We start from the raw sequence: 20,025 nt of genomic DNA, 5'->3' as shown, positions 1-20,025 counted from the left end.
TAGATTACCTCCCCTGATAAGTTTTGTTTTCATGAGTTATCTCCTGAAAACTAGAAAAAAAATATTTTCTCCTTTTCCCCACGGGGAATTTAGATTTCTTTTTGATATTTGTATCAGAATCATATAATGCAGCTTTCCACCGCAGACTTTTCTCGAAGCTCAAGTTCAGATTCTCATAATCAAAGAAATTATATATTTCCCACAGGCATCAATGTTAACTTCAATACCGATTATCTCCCCAAAAAATGATAAAATTTGAAAAATCTCTCGGTGAAAAGTTTTAATTTTGAATTTATCTAAAGTGACCAAATTTTATTTAGATATTACCATCAAGTTACAAGATAGGAAATATGGCTACTATACCATGTTATCCTTTAACAACAAAAAGTGTCTCTAATTGTTAAGTTCTATCAATGGATTTAAAGAATTTACCCACAAAATGATCAAGCATTTCTTGTTTACAATACATGTACTGAAAAGAAACTCTACATAGACTCCGCATAATATCGGTTGCACAGATTGTTTTGATAAACCATAAAATTGAAATTTTACACAGAAATATTTTATCATTTTACGTGTTTTAATGACAGTGAAATTTGACATCAGAAAAAAAAATTGGACCAACTCTATGAACTAAAATTCCTAGAGCAATAATGAGTATAGAAATGCTTCCTTTTAAAACAAAAAGGCTCGACTGAATTTTAACGATACAGTAATGAGTGCTGTTTTTTTACAGGGAAACTGATTTTCAACTGTAACTTAAAACACAAATTGAATATTGCATACTCATATTACAGAATGCTCCTTGATATCCTGCTACACACCCCTGCAAACACTGTGATGTTTTCTTGTCGCAAACGCGTTCTTTACAAGTGTCAACGCAGTTAAATTCGCACTTGTCTCCAAAGTATGCAGACGCACATCCATTGAAACAGTTACCACATCTTTTATTACACTTGGTACCATACAAGCCGTTTTTACAGGTGTAACAAAATGTATCGTCGAAACAAGAAACGCATCCATCAGGACAAGATTTACATTCACTAGTAGTATGATTTACATATTTATGGCATCCAGAACATAAAATGGGAGAATGTTTTTAAAAAATCAAGGCAGCTATAACAATCATGTTGTTCTTCCCACTGACATTTGTGTATACATTCAGTTGTCAGCATGTAATGTTCACACGCATAACAAGTAGATGTACTGGGTGTAGATACATTGCAGTATATTGGACAATCTCCTAAAGCAAGTAAAATGTGTGAATATTTCAGTATTATTAAAGAAAATTTAAAGTGTTATCATGTTGAAGCAAAGACTGAAAAGTTTATTATATCTGTTACACTTATCTTGTTTTTTCAAGGTAAGTTTTAAATAAGTCTTTCAACTTCTCGAAATAGAGATTAAAATAACCGTTAAGTCAAGAATTTAACAAAAGCAAATGCATTAATCGGCTAAGCGACAGAAACAAACTATATTTTGCTTAGCACATCTATTTTTCATACAAATGATCGAAAATGCAGACTGAAAATATAATTTAACAGACTTGACGAACCTACAGAAATTAACTTCACGTACACCAAAAGGCATCAATAAATGTATATAACTTATTAAATGACATTACCTGCTGTAAGAACAATTTGAACTAAAAACACCATCTAAACAGGATAGCCATCTTTACCTTATCTTACGATTAATGACACATTTTATTTGTCACTTCTGTTATTTTAAATACAACTACTAGTCATTTCCATATAACTTAATCATAATGACTAGCTAATCGGACCAGAAAGAAACTAAATATTTCTATACGATATTATTGTTTATATTGTTTTACCGTATATTTTTCACTAAATAATTATGCATGTCGTTAACAGGAACATTTAGCTTAAAATCTCAAATCCAGTTGGTATTAGCAGACGATGACGTTATACATGCAATTAACATTTGCACACACACAAAAACACACGCGCGCGCGCGCACGCACGCACACACACACATACATAAATACATACATACATTCCGTGGTATTTACTTTAGTCAAATGTCTGCCCCTGGCCTATAAAATACATCGTGTGCTATCTAGCACTAAAAATAGATGAGAACGACGTTATAGTCCGATAAGCATGAAAATTCCTGCACCGACCAGGTCATACTGGTCGGTGCAGGGAATTTTCATTTCATATTCTATATCGGAAGAGATGTCCCTAACAACTGCGTTCTATGCTTCTAATTTATCATCCTGTGGATTTGATTAACTGTCACAACGGCAGTCTCGAGTAAGGTGTGGCGCCAGTTAACCAATTTAATCTCCTCAGTGATAGTTCTAAGGCAGTACTCAACTGTGTTCCTTTTTCATGCACGTTTTCAAACTGTTTGTTACGTATTTGTTATTTTTGTAATCGTTTGTGTTACTGTGTACATAGGCTGAGCCACTGTGTATGTCTTTACAGTTTCGCATATCCATATTTCCGTGTAGAGTGATGTATGGGCGACTACACTTCTTGACTGTGGATTTTTCTGTTGGACTCCTGTTCATGTTTTTTGTGTGAAGTGTGATAGCCGTTACTTTGTTACTTTTCATAAACAGAGTCAGCTATTATGCCATGCTTCCAAAGTATTTTCATGTTAATTTGGTTTGTTTATTACTCACCTTATATGCAGTAAAAATTATGTTCTCAATTGCCCAGACTTATTGCAAGACAGAAATGTGTGAAGTCATGTTGCATTCTGTACTTCCTAAAATCATGTAATTCATTTCATTTCTTGCCTCTTTTTTTCACCAGATATTAAAATTTCTTTCGTCAGTGATGTTACAGTCAGATTCAAGGAGTCCTTTCCAGTAAAGGTTACGTATCTGTTGCTAAGATTATTACATTGTAACTAAGACAATTGTAACAGCTTTTAAAGCGTAATTTGGTCGTACAAAATAAAACGCCACTGTACGCAGTGGGATGACTTTTTTGTTACATAGTCAAAATGATAATAGTTTTAGCAGTTGATTCCCATATAATATATATGGGATCGGAATTTCTCCGTTAAATGTATGCATAGGATTTAATAAAAACATGCCAATTAACGAGGAATACTCCAAGTTTCAAATTTACAAGTTGTTTTGGATAACTTTTTGTCCTCGGCTTTGCAACACCCTTCCTCTTTGGTATTATCCTTTTCAGTCGGGGAATACGTAAATGCGTATACATACAAATGGAGAGACATTGTAGCCGGAAAAGGTAGACATGCCCCGATTCACCGTCGGCACAGACATCATGCAACACTTATGATAACTTTGATAGAATTTTTGTAATGACAAACGCCTAGTATATGTCATCTATTTTATTCTTTTGCTGAACATTACGTTGCCCCGGAGAGCCAAGGTAAATGACTGAAAGTATAAAAAATATAACCCTCAGTTTACAATACAGAATTTCATACATGATCTATTGACTAGAGAACAAAAAAGTATATACAGATGTATGCCTAATAAACACAAATAAAAGTATGTTTCCCATAAATTTATGAATCCTATAATGATACCAGGAAAATGATAATTATATCCTAAAAGGCTCTAAATACCTTACGATAGAAGGCAATGTGTCCTAAAAATGTCCTAATATATGCCCTAAAATGAGTTTTTAATGTTCTCGGATGGACCGGTACTGTAAATCTAATTTCTTGGACGGGCCGGTACTGTAAACCAAATTTCCCGGACGGATCGGTACTGTAAACCTAATTTCTCGGACGGACCGGTACTAAATTACGGATGAATCAAGAAACCAGGCAAATCTAATAGCCTTGGCCTAAACCTTAAAAGTGCAAGTGCACTGTCCTAACCATTATAGCATGTAAATGGTATAGCAAATTAATTTACATAAACAAGAAATCATAATTTTCTAAATAATATGCAAATTTGATGACGTCACAACTTTAAAAGAAACGCAGAAAGTAAGCTTTATATAGACTATACAGCGTAATGACGTTTATAATACATATTATTATTCAATTTTACAATATTACACACTATATTAGATCAATTGCAAACATCATATGAAACAGACAGAGCTAATACAAAACATAACTGATCCAATAAGGAAAAAACAGGGCCAATACGAGAAAAACAGGGCCAATACGGAATTCAAGCATTTTGATTGGTTCAAAAGAGAGGGCCAATACAGAGAAGCCACTTCTGTTAGATTTTTAAATGACACCATTTTGTTTTACATCAGAATTATAGATTTTATTTTTTCACATTTTGATAAAAAATCATCGAACATGTTCATTTAAAAATGACTGAGCGGGATGTATGTCTTCAGAGATTACAGCGATACCTTCGCTTATTCGGTATTGTGTAAAACGCAGGTGTTTCCTGTCAGAAATTCTGGCAGTTGTCAAGGAAAATAATAAGAAAAATATGGAAACTCAGATTAATTAAAAGGATGATACTTATCTTTAACAGACGTTTTGATAGTGTGGACTATTTGTGCAATGATGAATAGCGATTCAAATGCTGGAAAGTGGATGAATAAATTGGCGAACAAGAGTGTTAGTTGTGAACTGCAAACAATATCGGATAAGAATTAAACGAGGCATGGGACTATATAATATGTGCTTGGTTGGTTGTATTACCTTGATAACACATATGTGTATAATTTTGTGTCTCTTTGCTTGCAGCTTAAAAGGGAATGACTTTAAAAGCAATTTTTATCACTTTACCAGTTTATTATGCCTTATAAACACAAATAAAAGTATGTTACCCATAAATTTATGAATCCTATAATGATATCCAGGAAAATGACAATTATGTCCTAAAAGGCTCTAAATACCTTACGATAGAAAGCGATGTGTCCTAAAAATGCCCTAAAACATGCCCTAAAATGAGTTTTTGATGTTCTCGGATGGACCGGTATAGTGTACCTAATTTACCGGACGGGCCGGTACTGTAAACCTAATTTCCTGGACGGACCGGCACTGTAAACCTAATTTCCCGGACAGACCGATACTAAATTATGGATGAACCAAGAAACCAGGCAAAATTAATAGCCTTGGCCTAAACATTATAAAAAGTACAAGTGCACTGTCCTTACCATTATAGCATGTTAATGATATAGCAAATTAATTTACAAAAACAAGAAATCATACTTTTCTAAATAATATGCAAATTTGATGATGTCACAACTTTGAAAGAAACACAAAAAAATAAGTTTTATACAGACTATACAGTGTAATGACGTTTATAATACATAGTACTCGTATCAAAAACAATATATAAAACACAAACTTACACTTTGGGGGTATAAGGGACCTCATTTTTGGGGAAAAACAAAACATTTTGCCTTGTGCAAAAAAAAGCCGCTTTAGGGGGCAAGGGACAGTAAATTTGAAAATTCCACAAATCTGCGTTGATACCATTGCGAAAAAAAATCATAAAAAATCCAATTTTGATAAATTCAAGGCAAGTATTAAGCAAATGTATTGCATAGACTAGGCACTTCATTATGTGACATTTTCAGCCTGCCGATTCTGTTGCTTCTGTGATAAAACGAGTAAAACGAAGGTTTCAGGACACTAAATTTTGAGACAAAAATGGCCCAAAATGCACACCTTGCGCGACCTGCTGGATGGATGGATGACCGTTTCCACTCCGTCTGACTTCCGTTACCTCAGGTAAGTGTTTACACCCGGCCGTCTACACGAAGCTAGGAAAATCGATTCAAACACATATTTATTTTACACAGTAATCGCTCGTACGCAGGAATCTTAAGTTCTATAAACATCATAAATAACCAGTTGAATATATATATGCCTGTAAAGTGCATCTGTCTATTTTATTTAAAAACGTACCCGGGCCATATACGAAACTGGCCCCTGCCACTTTAATTAAACTTGAATTACAAATGGTGTAAATAAATAAGGGCGACAACTACACAATGTAAAGCAAGTCAAAACCAGTATACGGAACTGACCGTACAACATCATCAGAACCTTCACAAGTTCCCCTACTTTACGAACACATGTCCTGTTGCAGTTTATCTCGTATGCTTGCCCTACAAAGCTGCATATTTAAATTAAATTGTTTGTTCTAATTTCAACAGCTATTTGTCCGAGATAAAGCTGAGATTTTGGGAATTATTAATCAGTACGTTGCTTCAATTAATTTTCTGTTGTATGTTGTGAGCGGTTCAACATTCCGTAAGGAAATTGTTTCTGTTCAGATGTGTAAAGGACATGGATTACATATGCACAGTGCATCCTCCGTATTTTTATCTTCAATTTCTCAGGAATGTTGCAGACGACATCAACAACGCCCAAAGATTTCATATCAACTGATACACCAATGATAATATACATTGTAAGATTTATTTCTAGGACGTGTAATACAAAAATAAGCCGTATTTTATTTAACTATAAAACCTTTTGTTTACAGAAACAATTTAACTAAATTAATAGCACATGTTTAAAGTTCAGTTGCCTCCTAGGCAATAGCATCAACATGTAGCCGCTTCCGCACATTACCTAGTATCATGAACATGTGTTCATTTCCGTCCCTTAACAAACACAATTACTATAAACGCATTTCCTTTTTGCAAAATAGTGTCTTTGTTTTACTAAATTATATTACATCGCTGGTTTATTAATGTACGTTTATAACGTTTTGAAAAAATGCTACAAAATATCGTTTTTGCCATCATTCCTACATTTTAGGACAAACTGGTTTTATCAAAAATTTAGTATCCGAGGATCCCTGTTTAAAGGATAAATCTTCAATCTTCAGAAAATTCTTTTTCATTTCGAAAGAAAGGTAGCTTTTGTTTCAAATATTATTATAATTTTAGTTAACTGGATGTATATAATTTAAAGTGACACTGTCTTCTTCATATAAATTCTCTTGCGTTTGATGTGTTTCCAACGGCATGTCGATATGAAATCCAGGCGGTCTTAAATTGTATTTGTCTTCTTTAGCCTTTTGTAGTGTTTGGTTGTTGTCACTAACATCTATTTCGTTATTTCTTGTGGAAATCAAATCGTTGTTCCGTGTTCTCTTTGAATCTCTTGTTGGACTTGTAGTTGAGTCAGCCAGTGTGTTACATTGTCCGGATAGACTTGCACCGTCTGCTTCGGCAATCTCAGCAGTAGGACATGCACTGGATATTGGAATTTCATTGTCGTCATTGGTATGGTTCCTTTCAATTGTAAGGTTATAATTTACACCAGTTATTTTGTCAGGTACTTCATAATATTTTCTTGATAGGTTTGAACTTTTTCTGTGAACCTCAGCATTATCTAAAGAAACGAAGCTGGATGTATGAATAACATCGCTATTGTTGTAATTACTGACTTCCGAATGCAATGTATACATACTAAGAGCCTTTGCACAAACAAGTGGGGTGTCACTAATGGCTTCAAAAACTGCAAGTGTTTTTGCCCAATTACAAGAAATTCCAGTATCAGAACTGTTAAGCTTTTTAGGTCCATATTCATGTATACCCCTAGGTGTATGGGCGGTACCAACTTCCATGTATAAATGGCTACCACTAACACGGCTTACCTCTGTTGTATCTATAATTTAAAACACAAGACAATATCAAAAATGTATCAGTGTACATATTTAACCATACATATAATGTACAATGTTGACACTTTTGCATGAACTAAACAGTAATTAAATATCTCCTGCCGTAAGACGTTACATTATCGGCAGTATTTTGGAAGCTCAGAGCTCAAGATCATTTAGAAGCATAGAATGTAACCAAACAAATAAAAGCATATTCGATTTTATTGAGGTAATAAGATATGCAACATCCTTCACGCCCCCTAGCAACGGCTTACGAGGACTTCTGCTCAACATATATTTTATGGCCACCATGATCCCAAAGGAACAAAAAATGTAACACAGCTGCTGGCGCCCTCTAGCACCGGTTTAGGCAAATTGTTTTAAATAGACTATGTGATCCTAAAAGACCAGAAATAATAACGACACTGAATCAAACTCCGTTCATTCAGGAAAACTGTAGACCGACTTGATAGTAATGTTTATTCTGAGTATATATACACACCATCATTATCTGGTATGTCGTCATATATGGGCGCTGAGGTGTCTCTGCTAGACACTTTAGGGTTCCCATAATGCTTGCCTCTGACTTCTCTAAAACAATAAAGCAAATTTATTTAAATGGGCATGCTTTGCTCTTCATAACTGGAGGTAATAAAAGAATTTATTCAAGCATCTATCCGCCTTACTTGCTACAATATATACCACATATACACTTCATTAGAGTATCAAATATACAAATGTAACAAGAATATTTCGGTTGAGTATTAAAATACGCATACTGAGTATGTTATATTAGTAAATATATGTAAACATGTCAGCTACATACCTTCTTATAAACCAGATAATTGAGGCGAATACAAGTAATATTATAACTCCAGCTAGACTGCTTGTAAAGCCAACTACAACAGAATCAGGACCGATGTTCATTGCTGGAATTTGATAAAATTGGAAGAATAAAAATGTGTGCAATCAACTATTTATTACAAACTTTTGAAAAAAATACAAATCTTGAAGTTTGCCGCAACGTCTTTTTACGACGTTTCCCGTATGTTTTGTTATGATGTTACGTCATTGTATTTTTTCAAAACGTAACTGCCCGAAGATATGTACAATTGAAAGCGCTTGCAGTGAAAAATTAAAATTATTGAAAAAAAACTCAGAAGTCTACAGCTGTTTTTCCTTGGAAATTTTGGAAACTGAACTTTTATATATTTTATATCTGCACAAGGATTTTACTGATTTTTTTCATATATATATATAAAGAACGTTATATGAGTTACTTAATATTTGCCTACCGATTTCGTTTATTAATTTTCAGAGCAAATAATACAATGATGAGTAATAAACGAAACCGGTAGGCAAATATTATGTAACTCATGTAATTTTGTTTATTTGTTCTTTATAATTTACTTGATTCGGTACAGACTTCTACATTTTTATATAGGTATATTAATTAAGGCTTGTATAGTCCTATCGCGATACCATGCCAGTTGAGAAGATCTGGTACATTTCGCGCTATGATTTGTATGAATACTGCGAATATTGTTGACAGACATGTTCAACTTTTATCAAGACGCGGTAAAATTTTGAGCATTACATCACATTACTGTGGGCATGGCTGCTGGCTAAAGAATTTTTGTCGGCTTTTAGTACTGAATTTCAATAAGACAGTTTCATCAATATAGGAGCTAAAACTAAAACAATATCTGTTAACAAATAAAGTATTATTCCAAAAGTATCATTAATGTGTATATCATTTATAAATACGGCATCATTTATGCATTTTGTTTAATTTTATCGATGAACCTAAAAGATTTACCATTATTACATCACGCACAAAGCCATAAAGTATTTCTAGGTAAATTTTGCTTTTGATGTAAAAAGTACATATATTTTTATTCTTGTAAGAATCTTGACTTACATTTATTCTAATCAATGAATTATTGTTGACATATTTCACGGTGTGAACTCGCTGTAAAACTGTATGAGGATGATATCTATATTTTGATGTATTTTATGTATTTGATATTTGATATATTTTATTATGTTTTAGGCTATCACTAATATCTAAAACTGCAAACGAGCAAATACATACGCTACTCTGGAGGATTAGTTTTAGACCTTATGTACTATCCTTGAAAATACATTATTGTATAAGCAAATAATGTAAATGATATTTGGACCATTTACGGCAATATATATATATTTTTTTATATGTTCTACACGTTACTATTATATAAGGTGTGTAAAACAAGGACAACAATTTAATATCATTTACAATATCGAACATAGTGGCATATCAAAAGGAATGAGATGTAAGAAAGAGTGAGATACTGAGATTCAGAAGAGGCAATTTGATATGAATGTATACAAAATAGTTGACATGAACTCAGAGTTGGTATTAGTTTGCTTGTATGTTTTCAATATTTGATCTAACATCATAAAACTCTTACAAATTATTTACAATACCATCTGAGCGACTCAAACCTGTTTTGTTATATAAACATATTCATACAATAGCAAATGACTGTACTGCCATATATATCAATAAGCGATTCTATTTTTTAAAAATTCTAAAGTGAATTATTTATTTAATTTCCTTATATACTAATGATGATTTACTAAAGAAGTTGAAAATTGATTGTATTTTCACAATACGTACTAAAGAGATGCATTGTTTCAAAACTGATTTCCAACCTTTAGACAGGATTCAAACGTCTAAAATAGTATTTGACACATTTTACAGAACAATTATCGTTTTAAAACTGTCAAACACTACTTAAAATAAAGATTACAGATATAGTTCTACAGACTCGTGTTAGAGTCTCGTTTAACTGTATTAAATAACACGATTATATTTTATATCTTTATTTCTATATATTCCTTAGATAATAGTTTAAGATGTTAATCGGCCAAAATATTTTTTTCTAACTGAGAGGAACACAAAGAAAGAGTATAATTAAGCTTCAAAGGACTAGTTCCTAGAAACAGGAAATATTAACAAGATGATAACTGCTACATGTCAATCAAATTAGAAATCAAAAGAAGCCAAAGGAAGAATCAGTTACATAATCAATCTTATAAGCCTGGAAACTGACCACCCGGAATATTACTCAATTATATAAACAGAAAATATTAAAGAACATATATGATATAGCATATATACAACATTAGTCAGATAGATGTAACTAAAAGTGGTCCAAGTACAACAATGAATGTATATATTACACTGTGCTTATACATAGATGTCAAAACTTTGCATGACATTCAAAATACATGTACCCACCTCCTTTTGAACACTTTTATATAATTTTTAGCAAATAAGTAATATGATGATATAAAGACGACAAGGTATTTTATAATCAATAGAACTTCAAAGGGACATCTAAACGCTTAAAATAAATACTCCGTATTAGCAATAACATATTAATTTTCTTATTTCTTTAAATGTTATTGTTCTTTATTAATTAAAACTAGAAATTACATATTATTTACAAGAGAACTAATTTCATCAATCTGGCACCTCGGTTGAAATGAACTTCTTTTTCAATAAATCATGTGGACAGGTATCTCCTCAAATCTTGCGCTTGTTTTTGATATAAAGGTAAAGCAAACGAAGCAGATTTTTGCGAGTTGCAAATTACAAACTTCATCCCTCACAAAATAATGAACCGGACCTCATGCTGCTATTTGATGGATGCCATAATGTTTTCTTACCGGTCCGCGCGCCAACAGTGATTTATCGTAAAATGTACAAAGCAAAAATCGAACCATTTTAGAATGGAAAATAACTGTTTAAAGAAAAACAATTGGTTATATATCATGTTTGATGTTTGTTTGCAAGCTGAAGTTATAACCATACAAAATGGTGCCGAACATGAACAATATCTGCTTAAATTGATATGCAGATGATTAAATTGATAATCTCCAGCAGCCGTGGGTTCGAAATCTCGCTAGAGGTATAGAATAATATTATGTAAGCGAAAGCTATCCACCTAGCTTACTTAAAATCTGGTGGTTCCATCACGTGTTTGTCCGTTCCTGAAATATTACTTAGAAGGGCACCTGTGGTCTTTCTCCACCTTCAAAAGTTGGACAGTCGCGGTGTGAACTAATTTGTCGGTGTGACTATAAACCCAACTCAATTCGAAGTAAACTTCATTACATATCTTGAGCCCCTTAACAAAACGAAATATTAGATACTGGCATGAACCTACATAATGTTTTAAAACCTCAGAAGACAGGGTCGGTTAGAACTCGACTGTACATAGCCACGGTCACAGCGCCTAGGAACAACAAATCCGATCGGTACCGCCACAACCCCCAAAATGTTACCGGTAGACATGATCCTCATTTCGTCTCACCGATGACAGAACTATTTATAACAACACATATATTACAAGCACGAAAAGACATGCTGTACAAATATTGCTGTTGTGAATATAAATTATATATGTACAGTGAAATACTTAAACAAAGTAAAACAGTGATATAGTGGACAAAAACAAACACATTAAACAACACAGCTGGGCACCGCATTGGCTCGGTCAGTGACAAACACACAGCTGGGCACCGCATTGGCTCAGTCAGTGACAAACACACAGTTCGGTACCGCATTGGCTCGGTCAGCGACAAACACACAGTGGGACACCGCATTGGCTCGGTCAGTGACAAACACACAAACAGTGCGGCAGCGCATTGGCTCAACCAGTGACACAAACAGGCATCGCATTGGACTGGTCAGTTACAAACACACACCGGAGCGCCGCACTGGCTTGGTCGGTGTCAAAAATACCCCTTGGAAGTTTAAACTGATTTATTATTCCACCCCTTTCAGTCCTAACCGTATTCCAAAGTTACAGGACATTGAAAATATTCGTTTGCCCCGCCAAGCGAAACCCTAGCACTCTGTACAAATACGCAAGTGTAAATACATATGCAACGTAATACTGTGCAAAAAGCAGAGCATCAAGAAAAAAACATTAAGGGCCCGACGAAACCGGCAAGAAGACAAATCTAAAAACAGCTCACTCCAAGTGGGTTTTTTAGAAATGCCCATCAGTCTTCGTCAAGCGTAGCTTCCAACTGTAAGAAACTGTACGACAGGCATCTTTTACGCCAGGTAACACGTATCTAAAAATTAGAATAATTTGAAAAATGATACATGTATCAATATGAAATAATTCAACAAATTAATTGGTTTCAATTGAAGTTTTCCTTATTCACCCTGTTTCAAGGGTGCATCTAGATACTTCTGAAACTTATTTCTCTTTTTCTCATTTCGAAAGGGAAATCAAGTCTTGTTTTGAATGATATTGTAGTATTTTAATTCACAGGATGTATATAATTTAAGCTGTTACTGTCTCCATCAAGTACCTCCTCCTGTGGTTGATGTGTTTCAAACTGCATTTCCATATTAAATCCAGAATGATTTGTGTTGCATTTATCGTCTTTAGCCTTTTGTGGTGTTTGTTTGATGTCATTAACATCTATTTCCTTATTTCTTATAGACATCAATTGTTTGTTCTGTGTTCTCTTTGAATCTATTGTTTGGCTTGTAGCTAAGTCAGTCATTCTGTTACATTGTCTGGATAGATTTGCTTCGCCCGCTTTAGGAGCTTTGCCTTTCCGATCATTAGTACTTGCACTGGATATAGGAATTTCATAGCCATCATTTGTAAGGTTGCTTTCAATTTTAACATTATGATTTACACCAGGTACAATGTCAGGTATTTCATAATATTTTCTTGATCGGTTTGAACCTTTTCTATTAACCTCAGCATCATCAGAAGAAATGAAACTGGATATTTGAGTTTCATCGCTATCGCTTTTATTGTCTTTATTGTCGTCCGAGTGCAATGCAGACATGTTAAGAGCGTTCGCAAAAACAAGCGGAGTGTCTTTAATGTTTTCTACAGTTGCAAGCGATGATGCATAATTAGCTGCAAAATCATCATCACAACAGTTGCGCGTGTTGGGTCCTGATTCATGTATACTCCTTTGATGGGCGGCAACAATTTCCATGTATGAATGGCTCCCACTAACACGGTGTTCCTCTGTTTTATCTACAATTAACAAAACAAGCCAGTACTAAATGTATATCAGAGTGTATGTTTAACCATATACATTACTTACAATTTAACTGCGGCTCTTATATTAAGTTTTATATGAACTTGCCAATGATAATCATCAGAAGAAATGAAACTGGATATTTGAGTTTCATCGCTCTCGCTTTTATTGTCTTTATTGTCTTCCGAGTGCAATGTAGACATGTTGAGAGCGTTCGCACAAACAAGCGGAGTGTCTTTAATGGTTTCTACAGTTGCAAGCGTTGATGCATAATTACCAGCAAAATCGTTATCACAATAGTTACATGCGTTGGATCCTGATTCATGTATACTCCTTGGATGGGCGTCAACAATTTCCATGTATGAATGGCGCTCACTAACACGGCGGTCCTCTGTTTTATCTACAATTTACAAAACAAGCCAGTATTGAATGAAGTATCAGGGTATATGTTTAACCATATATATTACTTACAATTTAACTATGGCTCCTTATATTAACTTTTATATGAACTTTACATTTTTTTGCATAAATATCTCCTGTTTAAAGACTGCATGATCAATAAAAGCTATTAAAGGTAGGGCGATATTTTGGAAGCTCAGAAATCAAAATCAAAATCATACTGAGTCTGTCATGGCGATGTAAAGAAATATGCAATAAAATTTATAAGAAGATTAATAAAATGTTTTGAAGCATATAATGCAACCAAGAAATATATTAGCGGTCTCGATTTCATTGAGTCTGATCATGAGAGGTAATGAAATCCGCAAAACCCCTCACACCACTTAGCATCGACTTAAGCGTCATTCTGTTCAACATATATCGCATGGACTACATGGACCCAAATGACCAGAATTTATAACAACACTGATCACGCCTTCTAGCACCGGCTTGAGGTTAGTTTATTGAAAAAGCTTGTCAACAGCTAGTTTATTATGCTAATGTCCAACGTAACTGAGACTGAAGAACTGTGAAGCATGATATACCATTGTCCAGTTACGTAAAAAGAGAACCACTTTCATTTAGAAAGAGTCCCTTTGGGTTTATATATTGCTAATTGGTTCTCAGTTTGCCAGTACATTTGAAATTGCTCGAACAGAAAGCAAGGTAAGCAATGCCTCCATATGATTCAAAATCTTCGGTCTTTTTTGTTGTTTTTTAACAAAAGTCCTATTGTAAGTTCTACCCGTCGAGACGTGCCGGAATAAAATCGCATTGAATAGACGCCATGATCCCAAAGACCAGAAATAAAATAACAAAACTGAATGAATTGTTTAGATTATAGACTGACTCGAAAGTAATTTTTTTATATATACCCACTGTTTCTATCTGATAACTCGTCATATATTGACGCAAAGGTGACTCTTGTAGACGTCCGAAGGTTGCCATAACGCTTGCCTTTGAGGAGTACTCTAAAATTATAAAAGTAATTGATTTTAAATGTGTATGGTGTCTCACACGCTGCAATATATATAGATAGATAAATCCAAAAGACAATTACCTAATCGCAAACGTATTCTCGTTTAATCCGAATTCAATGAAAATGTTACCCCGCATTCAGTCAAAAAAATGTAACGAGCCACGCGGTTGGTTATGCAAATACATTACAGAAGGGTCTACTTTAGAATTAAACAATAAATGTTTTATTTAAAAGTAAACATAAAGTGTACTGTCCAAAATGTTTTGTATTTTTTGGTTTGCAATGGATGCAAGGAATTTTATATTGGACAACAAGGGATAAATTAAGAAACGGAATGACAGTCAATGAGCAACAAGTAAGAGACCCTTCAACAAGACAATGCATGTTAGTGAACATTTAGATCAGTGCCCTAAAACGGACTCAAAATATTCATTTTTTCCTTTTTATAAATTTCATTATAATAATGTTTCTTAGGAACGCTAATTTTTTGATATTTTTAAACCAAAACTGAAAAAATTATTGACGACAACATATTATAACGTTGTGTACACATGAAGGCAACTTCACATTTTTTATATGTCTGCCCTGATGATTGTAGATGCAACCGGTCGGTATACAAAACATATATAGAGGAAAACCCATTCGATGTTTTCCGTATATATATAATAATATAATAATATATATAACAATCTCAAACGGGAGATTATAATTGCTATAATATAGTATTAAAATACGCATACCATGAAAGTTATTTATATTCGTTAATATACGTAAACATGTCAACTACATACCTTCTTATAAACCAAATAATTAAGGCCAATACAAGTAATATTATAACTCCAGCCAGACTGCTTGTTAAGCCAACTAAAGCAAAATCAGGACCGATGTTCATTGCTGAAAATGAACAATATTGGAAGAATCAGAATGTGTGCTAAAACATCAATTAACTATTGATTATGAACTTTAAAAAGAAGTATTTTCAATTACAATATGACACCCTTTGATTGAAGTCATGTAAGTCTTCATGATTCACTACTTTTAAGGTCAAAATCTGCCATATTCCACAGGGTTTCGTAGCATTGTAATGTCTGTTATATATATCGTCATTACAATAGTCTGAACAGAGCAATTACAGTGTTACGAATCCATGCGCGTGCTATATTCACTTATGATTTGGATTTATTCTCCATACAATTGACAATGGCTGTGGTTGCTCTATTGTCACTTTTTTTTTCAATTTGACAGTATATGTATAAGTATTGTGAAGATATCTTATAGTGAAGGTTTTTATACTCTTGAAGTATCAAGTCAATTGTGGAAACAAGTAACCTTTAACTATGATTTGCTGATATCATTTTTAACTAGTAGTAATATGAATATTATTGGCGGACAAATCCAGTTTTTTTTTATCCAGACACGGTAAAATGTTAAGTATTGCATCCGATATCTGTGCTAAGAATTATTCTAACTCTATTGAATACTTCATTTCAGTAACACTGTTTTATCATTACATGAGCAAAAATGAAACAATTCTTTAACAGATAAAAAGAAATATCCCAAATTAATCATTAATTTGCATATCATTTAATAATGCGTTGTTTGTGATGCCTTCTGTGAAAGTAATCTCAGTCAATTTTATCAATGAGTGTAAAGAATTTACCACGTCAAACACAAAGCCATAAAGTATTTGTATGCCATGTAAAGCTGGTTCATATTTTGATATGCATGATATATATAGATTTTTTCTTATAAGACTCTTTACTTTCATCTAGTCAATGAATTATTGTTGACATTATTCACGCTGTTAACTCGCTGTGTTTCATTCTGGATATATCGTTATAATTTAATGATTCAAACATACTTCACTGCATTTTTGCTATAAATATCATCTAAAATATGAGTTCAAATATTTCAGCTGATTTAAACCATTACTTACTTTCCAAATGAACTGAAATAAATGTATAGTTTTTTATATTTATAAGATAAAATAAATTTTAAGTATAATTATTGTAATTCTGAAAGCTTAATCAAACTTAATATTTTTAAATCGTATATGTCCGTCAAAATATTTTACAAAAAATATGTATTTACGGGACTGATACTTTACATTACAGAAATGGGTGCTGAATTTTTTTCTCAGAGAAACTGATTACAGTTGTAGATTCTAACTAAAGAATGCAAATTCATAATTGCATACTCATATTACAGAATGCTCCTCCATATCCTGTTACACATCCTCGCAAACACTGTGACGTTTCCCTGTCGCAAACCAGTTCTTTACAAGTGTCAACGCAGCTGAATTCGCACGTGTCTCCATAGTACGAAGACGCACATCCGTTGTCACAGTGCCCTGAATATTGATCACAAGACTTATTATGACAGGTGCTACTGCAAGATATATTGCATGTGTCACCATACCAACCCGGAATACATCCAGCTTCGCAGAAGCCCGACTTTTGACTGCATGATATAGCAGAACAGGTGCTGCTGCAAGTTTTATTGCACGTGTCACCATACCACTCTGACACACAGCCATAAATGCATTTTCCTGCTATGTTGCATACACTTGTATTTATGTTTGGGTCAAAACAGTTACTGTGACATTTTTGATCACAGGTTTTACCAAAATAACCTGCGATGCAAACGTTCGGACAATTTCCTGTGTCAGTGTCACACGTTACTGCCCCCTTATCATCAGGTAGGCAATTTCCACATTTCTTGTCACAACGACGACCAAAGTAGCCATCAGCACAACCCTTACCACACTCTCCAGTGTACTGGTGACATTTTACCACACTGAGGTCGTACGGTAAACAATGTCCACATACATTATCACAAAGGTGGCCGTAATAGCCATCTGCACATCCATTACATGTTCCGTACACTTTGTTGCAGTGCACATCGCCGTACAATTCAGCTTCACAATGACCACATTTTTTATTACAGTTGTTACCATACAAGCCGTTTATACAGTCGTAACAAAATCTATCGTTGAAACAAGAAACACATCCATCAGGACAAGATTTACATTCACCAGTAGTATGACTTACATATTCATGGCATCCAGTACAGGTTAGATATAAAAGCCTATTCTTTCTTAAATCTCGAAGACAGTTATAACAATACAGTTTTTCCTCCTCTAAACATCCGTCTATACATTCAGTTGTCATCCAGTAAGGTCTGCACGTACAACAAGTGCCTGACGTCGTTGAGGTACCACAGTCCCTAGGGCAATTTCCTAAATCAAGTCAAATAACAATGTTTAGTTCCGGTTTGTTTTATCGCTTGCAGCGTAACTTTATGTATTTTTAACTAAACTTACGTTTTTTTAATCGAAAAATATAATATAAGGAATAAAGAAGAACTATCAAGGTATTGGATTTTATTCCGTTTTATGAAATAAACTATAAATTACAACATAAATCTCTTACTATATGTAGTTCGTAATACGTCATTTACAGCACGAGTGTCATCTTACACACAGGGGTGTAAAATGATGTTTTCCAGCACCGGTGAAAATACAGAAAATACCCGTCTAGTATGCAAGAATGCATATGCAACATATTTACACAATATGATATGTATAAGTTGCATAGCTCATTCCTTCACATATCTTGCATGTTACCGTGTTATCCTAATAGCCGCCAAAACTAAAATGGCCTGCAAAATTACAAACATGAAGTAGCAATTTATTTCCTCAGTCGAAACATCTTTTAATTATACTGTAAATTCAGAACATTTTGATCATGAACAGCAAGTGTGCAGTGTAATATTTCAATACATTTTTGAAAGATTATTACGAAATAAATCGAATTACAAAGCAACAGACACAACCTACAGTTTTATGTAATATGTTTATATATATATATATATATATATATATATATATATATATATATATATATATATATATATATATATATATATATATATATATATATATATATATATATATATATATAATATATATACACATTTGCAAATGCATAAACATATGGATATTGTCCAGATAGGCATTTCATCAGATTAGTCAACAATTACCACCACATTGGCAAAGAGATATCCATAGCAGTACAGCTGTTGCATATGTGGCAATATTTGCATGTGTCAAATTGCAATTCTCATACAAGTAACAGATATATATTTATGGTTTCAATTTAAATATAAAGTCCTATATCTAATATAAAACATCACGACATATTCATCTATCCACGACTGTCAATCCAAACCCATTCATTAAGCAAGCGCATACTGGGGTTGATCTCATGCTATTATAATCAAAGGAGCTTTCGAGCGTTTAGACATATAATTGACCTAGTTTCTGCTATCATGCGTAAACATGTTACATAGCCATTTAGAATAAGCTATATTGAAACAGGACATTTCTGTACACGTGCCTGGCACAGACGAGGATAAGTTTATATAGATCATGAAGCATTATACTGTCCGATTTCGACCAGGCTGTCTCTGGATTACGGCGATTTTTATGAGGCAAAACAATTAAAACATAAGCTTGAGCGTAAGCAGCGTAAAAGCAAAGTCACATATCATATCAAGCTCGAATTATCATTACTCTGGATAACGCTTTTCCAAGGAACCAAAAGTCTGCTAGGAGACAATAGTGATCTTGCATTTCCTTTCGAGTTAACTCCCAAAGAGTTTCAACCGAATTTCAGTGACGTTTTCATCAATAAAATTGAAAACATAAGAAATGATATAAACTACCACTGGAGTCACTTAGATCAGACAAGAAGAAGGAAGACCAATTATCTCTAAATATAATTTTTGAACATATCCTGTTAACTCTGATACCGACATGACTTTAAAAGAAATGTCTGGATAACTTTTAAACATTTATAACAAAATTTACAAGTACATTCCGTGGATTTTGGGTATGTACCAAAGGTGTTTAAAAATCCGCGAAGAAGACCTATTTTAAGGAAACCTTACCCGGAACCCAATACTCGCAAAAACAACATGCTCGAGT

The 20,025-nt window shown here is 33.6% G+C and overlaps 2 protein-coding genes across 4 annotated transcripts; both read right to left on the bottom strand.

Annotated features, from left to right (window-relative positions):
• Positions 1–5,988: 5,988 nt before the first annotated feature.
• Positions 5,989–8,628, bottom strand: LOC123523811 (uncharacterized). Its single transcript, XM_053537704.1, has 3 exons — positions 8,379–8,628; positions 8,055–8,143; positions 5,989–7,557 (listed from the first exon to the last, which is right to left on the bottom strand). The coding sequence occupies exons 1-3, from the start codon at positions 8,477–8,479 to the stop codon at positions 6,830–6,832; spliced, it is 918 nt and encodes a 305-aa protein (XP_053393679.1). The 5' UTR covers positions 8,480–8,628; the 3' UTR covers positions 5,989–6,829.
• Positions 8,629–10,052: 1,424 nt separating this feature from the next.
• Positions 10,053–18,861, bottom strand: LOC123523812 (protein draper-like). Of its 3 annotated transcripts, XM_053539516.1 has the most exons (6): positions 18,089–18,224; positions 17,236–17,388; positions 15,830–15,932; positions 14,939–15,030; positions 13,899–14,021; positions 10,053–13,617 (listed from the first exon to the last, which is right to left on the bottom strand). In XM_053539516.1, the coding sequence occupies exons 2-6, from the start codon at positions 17,237–17,239 to the stop codon at positions 12,878–12,880; spliced, it is 1,062 nt and encodes a 353-aa protein (XP_053395491.1). In that variant the 5' UTR covers positions 17,240–17,388; positions 18,089–18,224; the 3' UTR covers positions 10,053–12,877. The 3 variants fall into 3 exon arrangements, with proteins under 3 accessions (XP_053395491.1, XP_053395490.1, XP_053395489.1); XM_053539515.1 differs by having other exon boundaries at positions 13,926–14,021; positions 17,236–18,861; XM_053539514.1 differs by having other exon boundaries at positions 17,236–18,860.
• Between the last annotated feature and the right edge of the window lie 1,164 nt (positions 18,862–20,025).

The sequence above is a fragment of the Mercenaria mercenaria genome, chromosome 3 (genome assembly GCF_021730395.1).
Source record: "Mercenaria mercenaria strain notata chromosome 3, MADL_Memer_1, whole genome shotgun sequence".
Classification (NCBI taxonomy): domain Eukaryota; kingdom Metazoa; phylum Mollusca; class Bivalvia; order Venerida; family Veneridae; genus Mercenaria; species Mercenaria mercenaria.
Note: the sequence above shows the minus strand (reverse complement) of the source record. Positions and strands in the feature narration are given on the sequence as shown.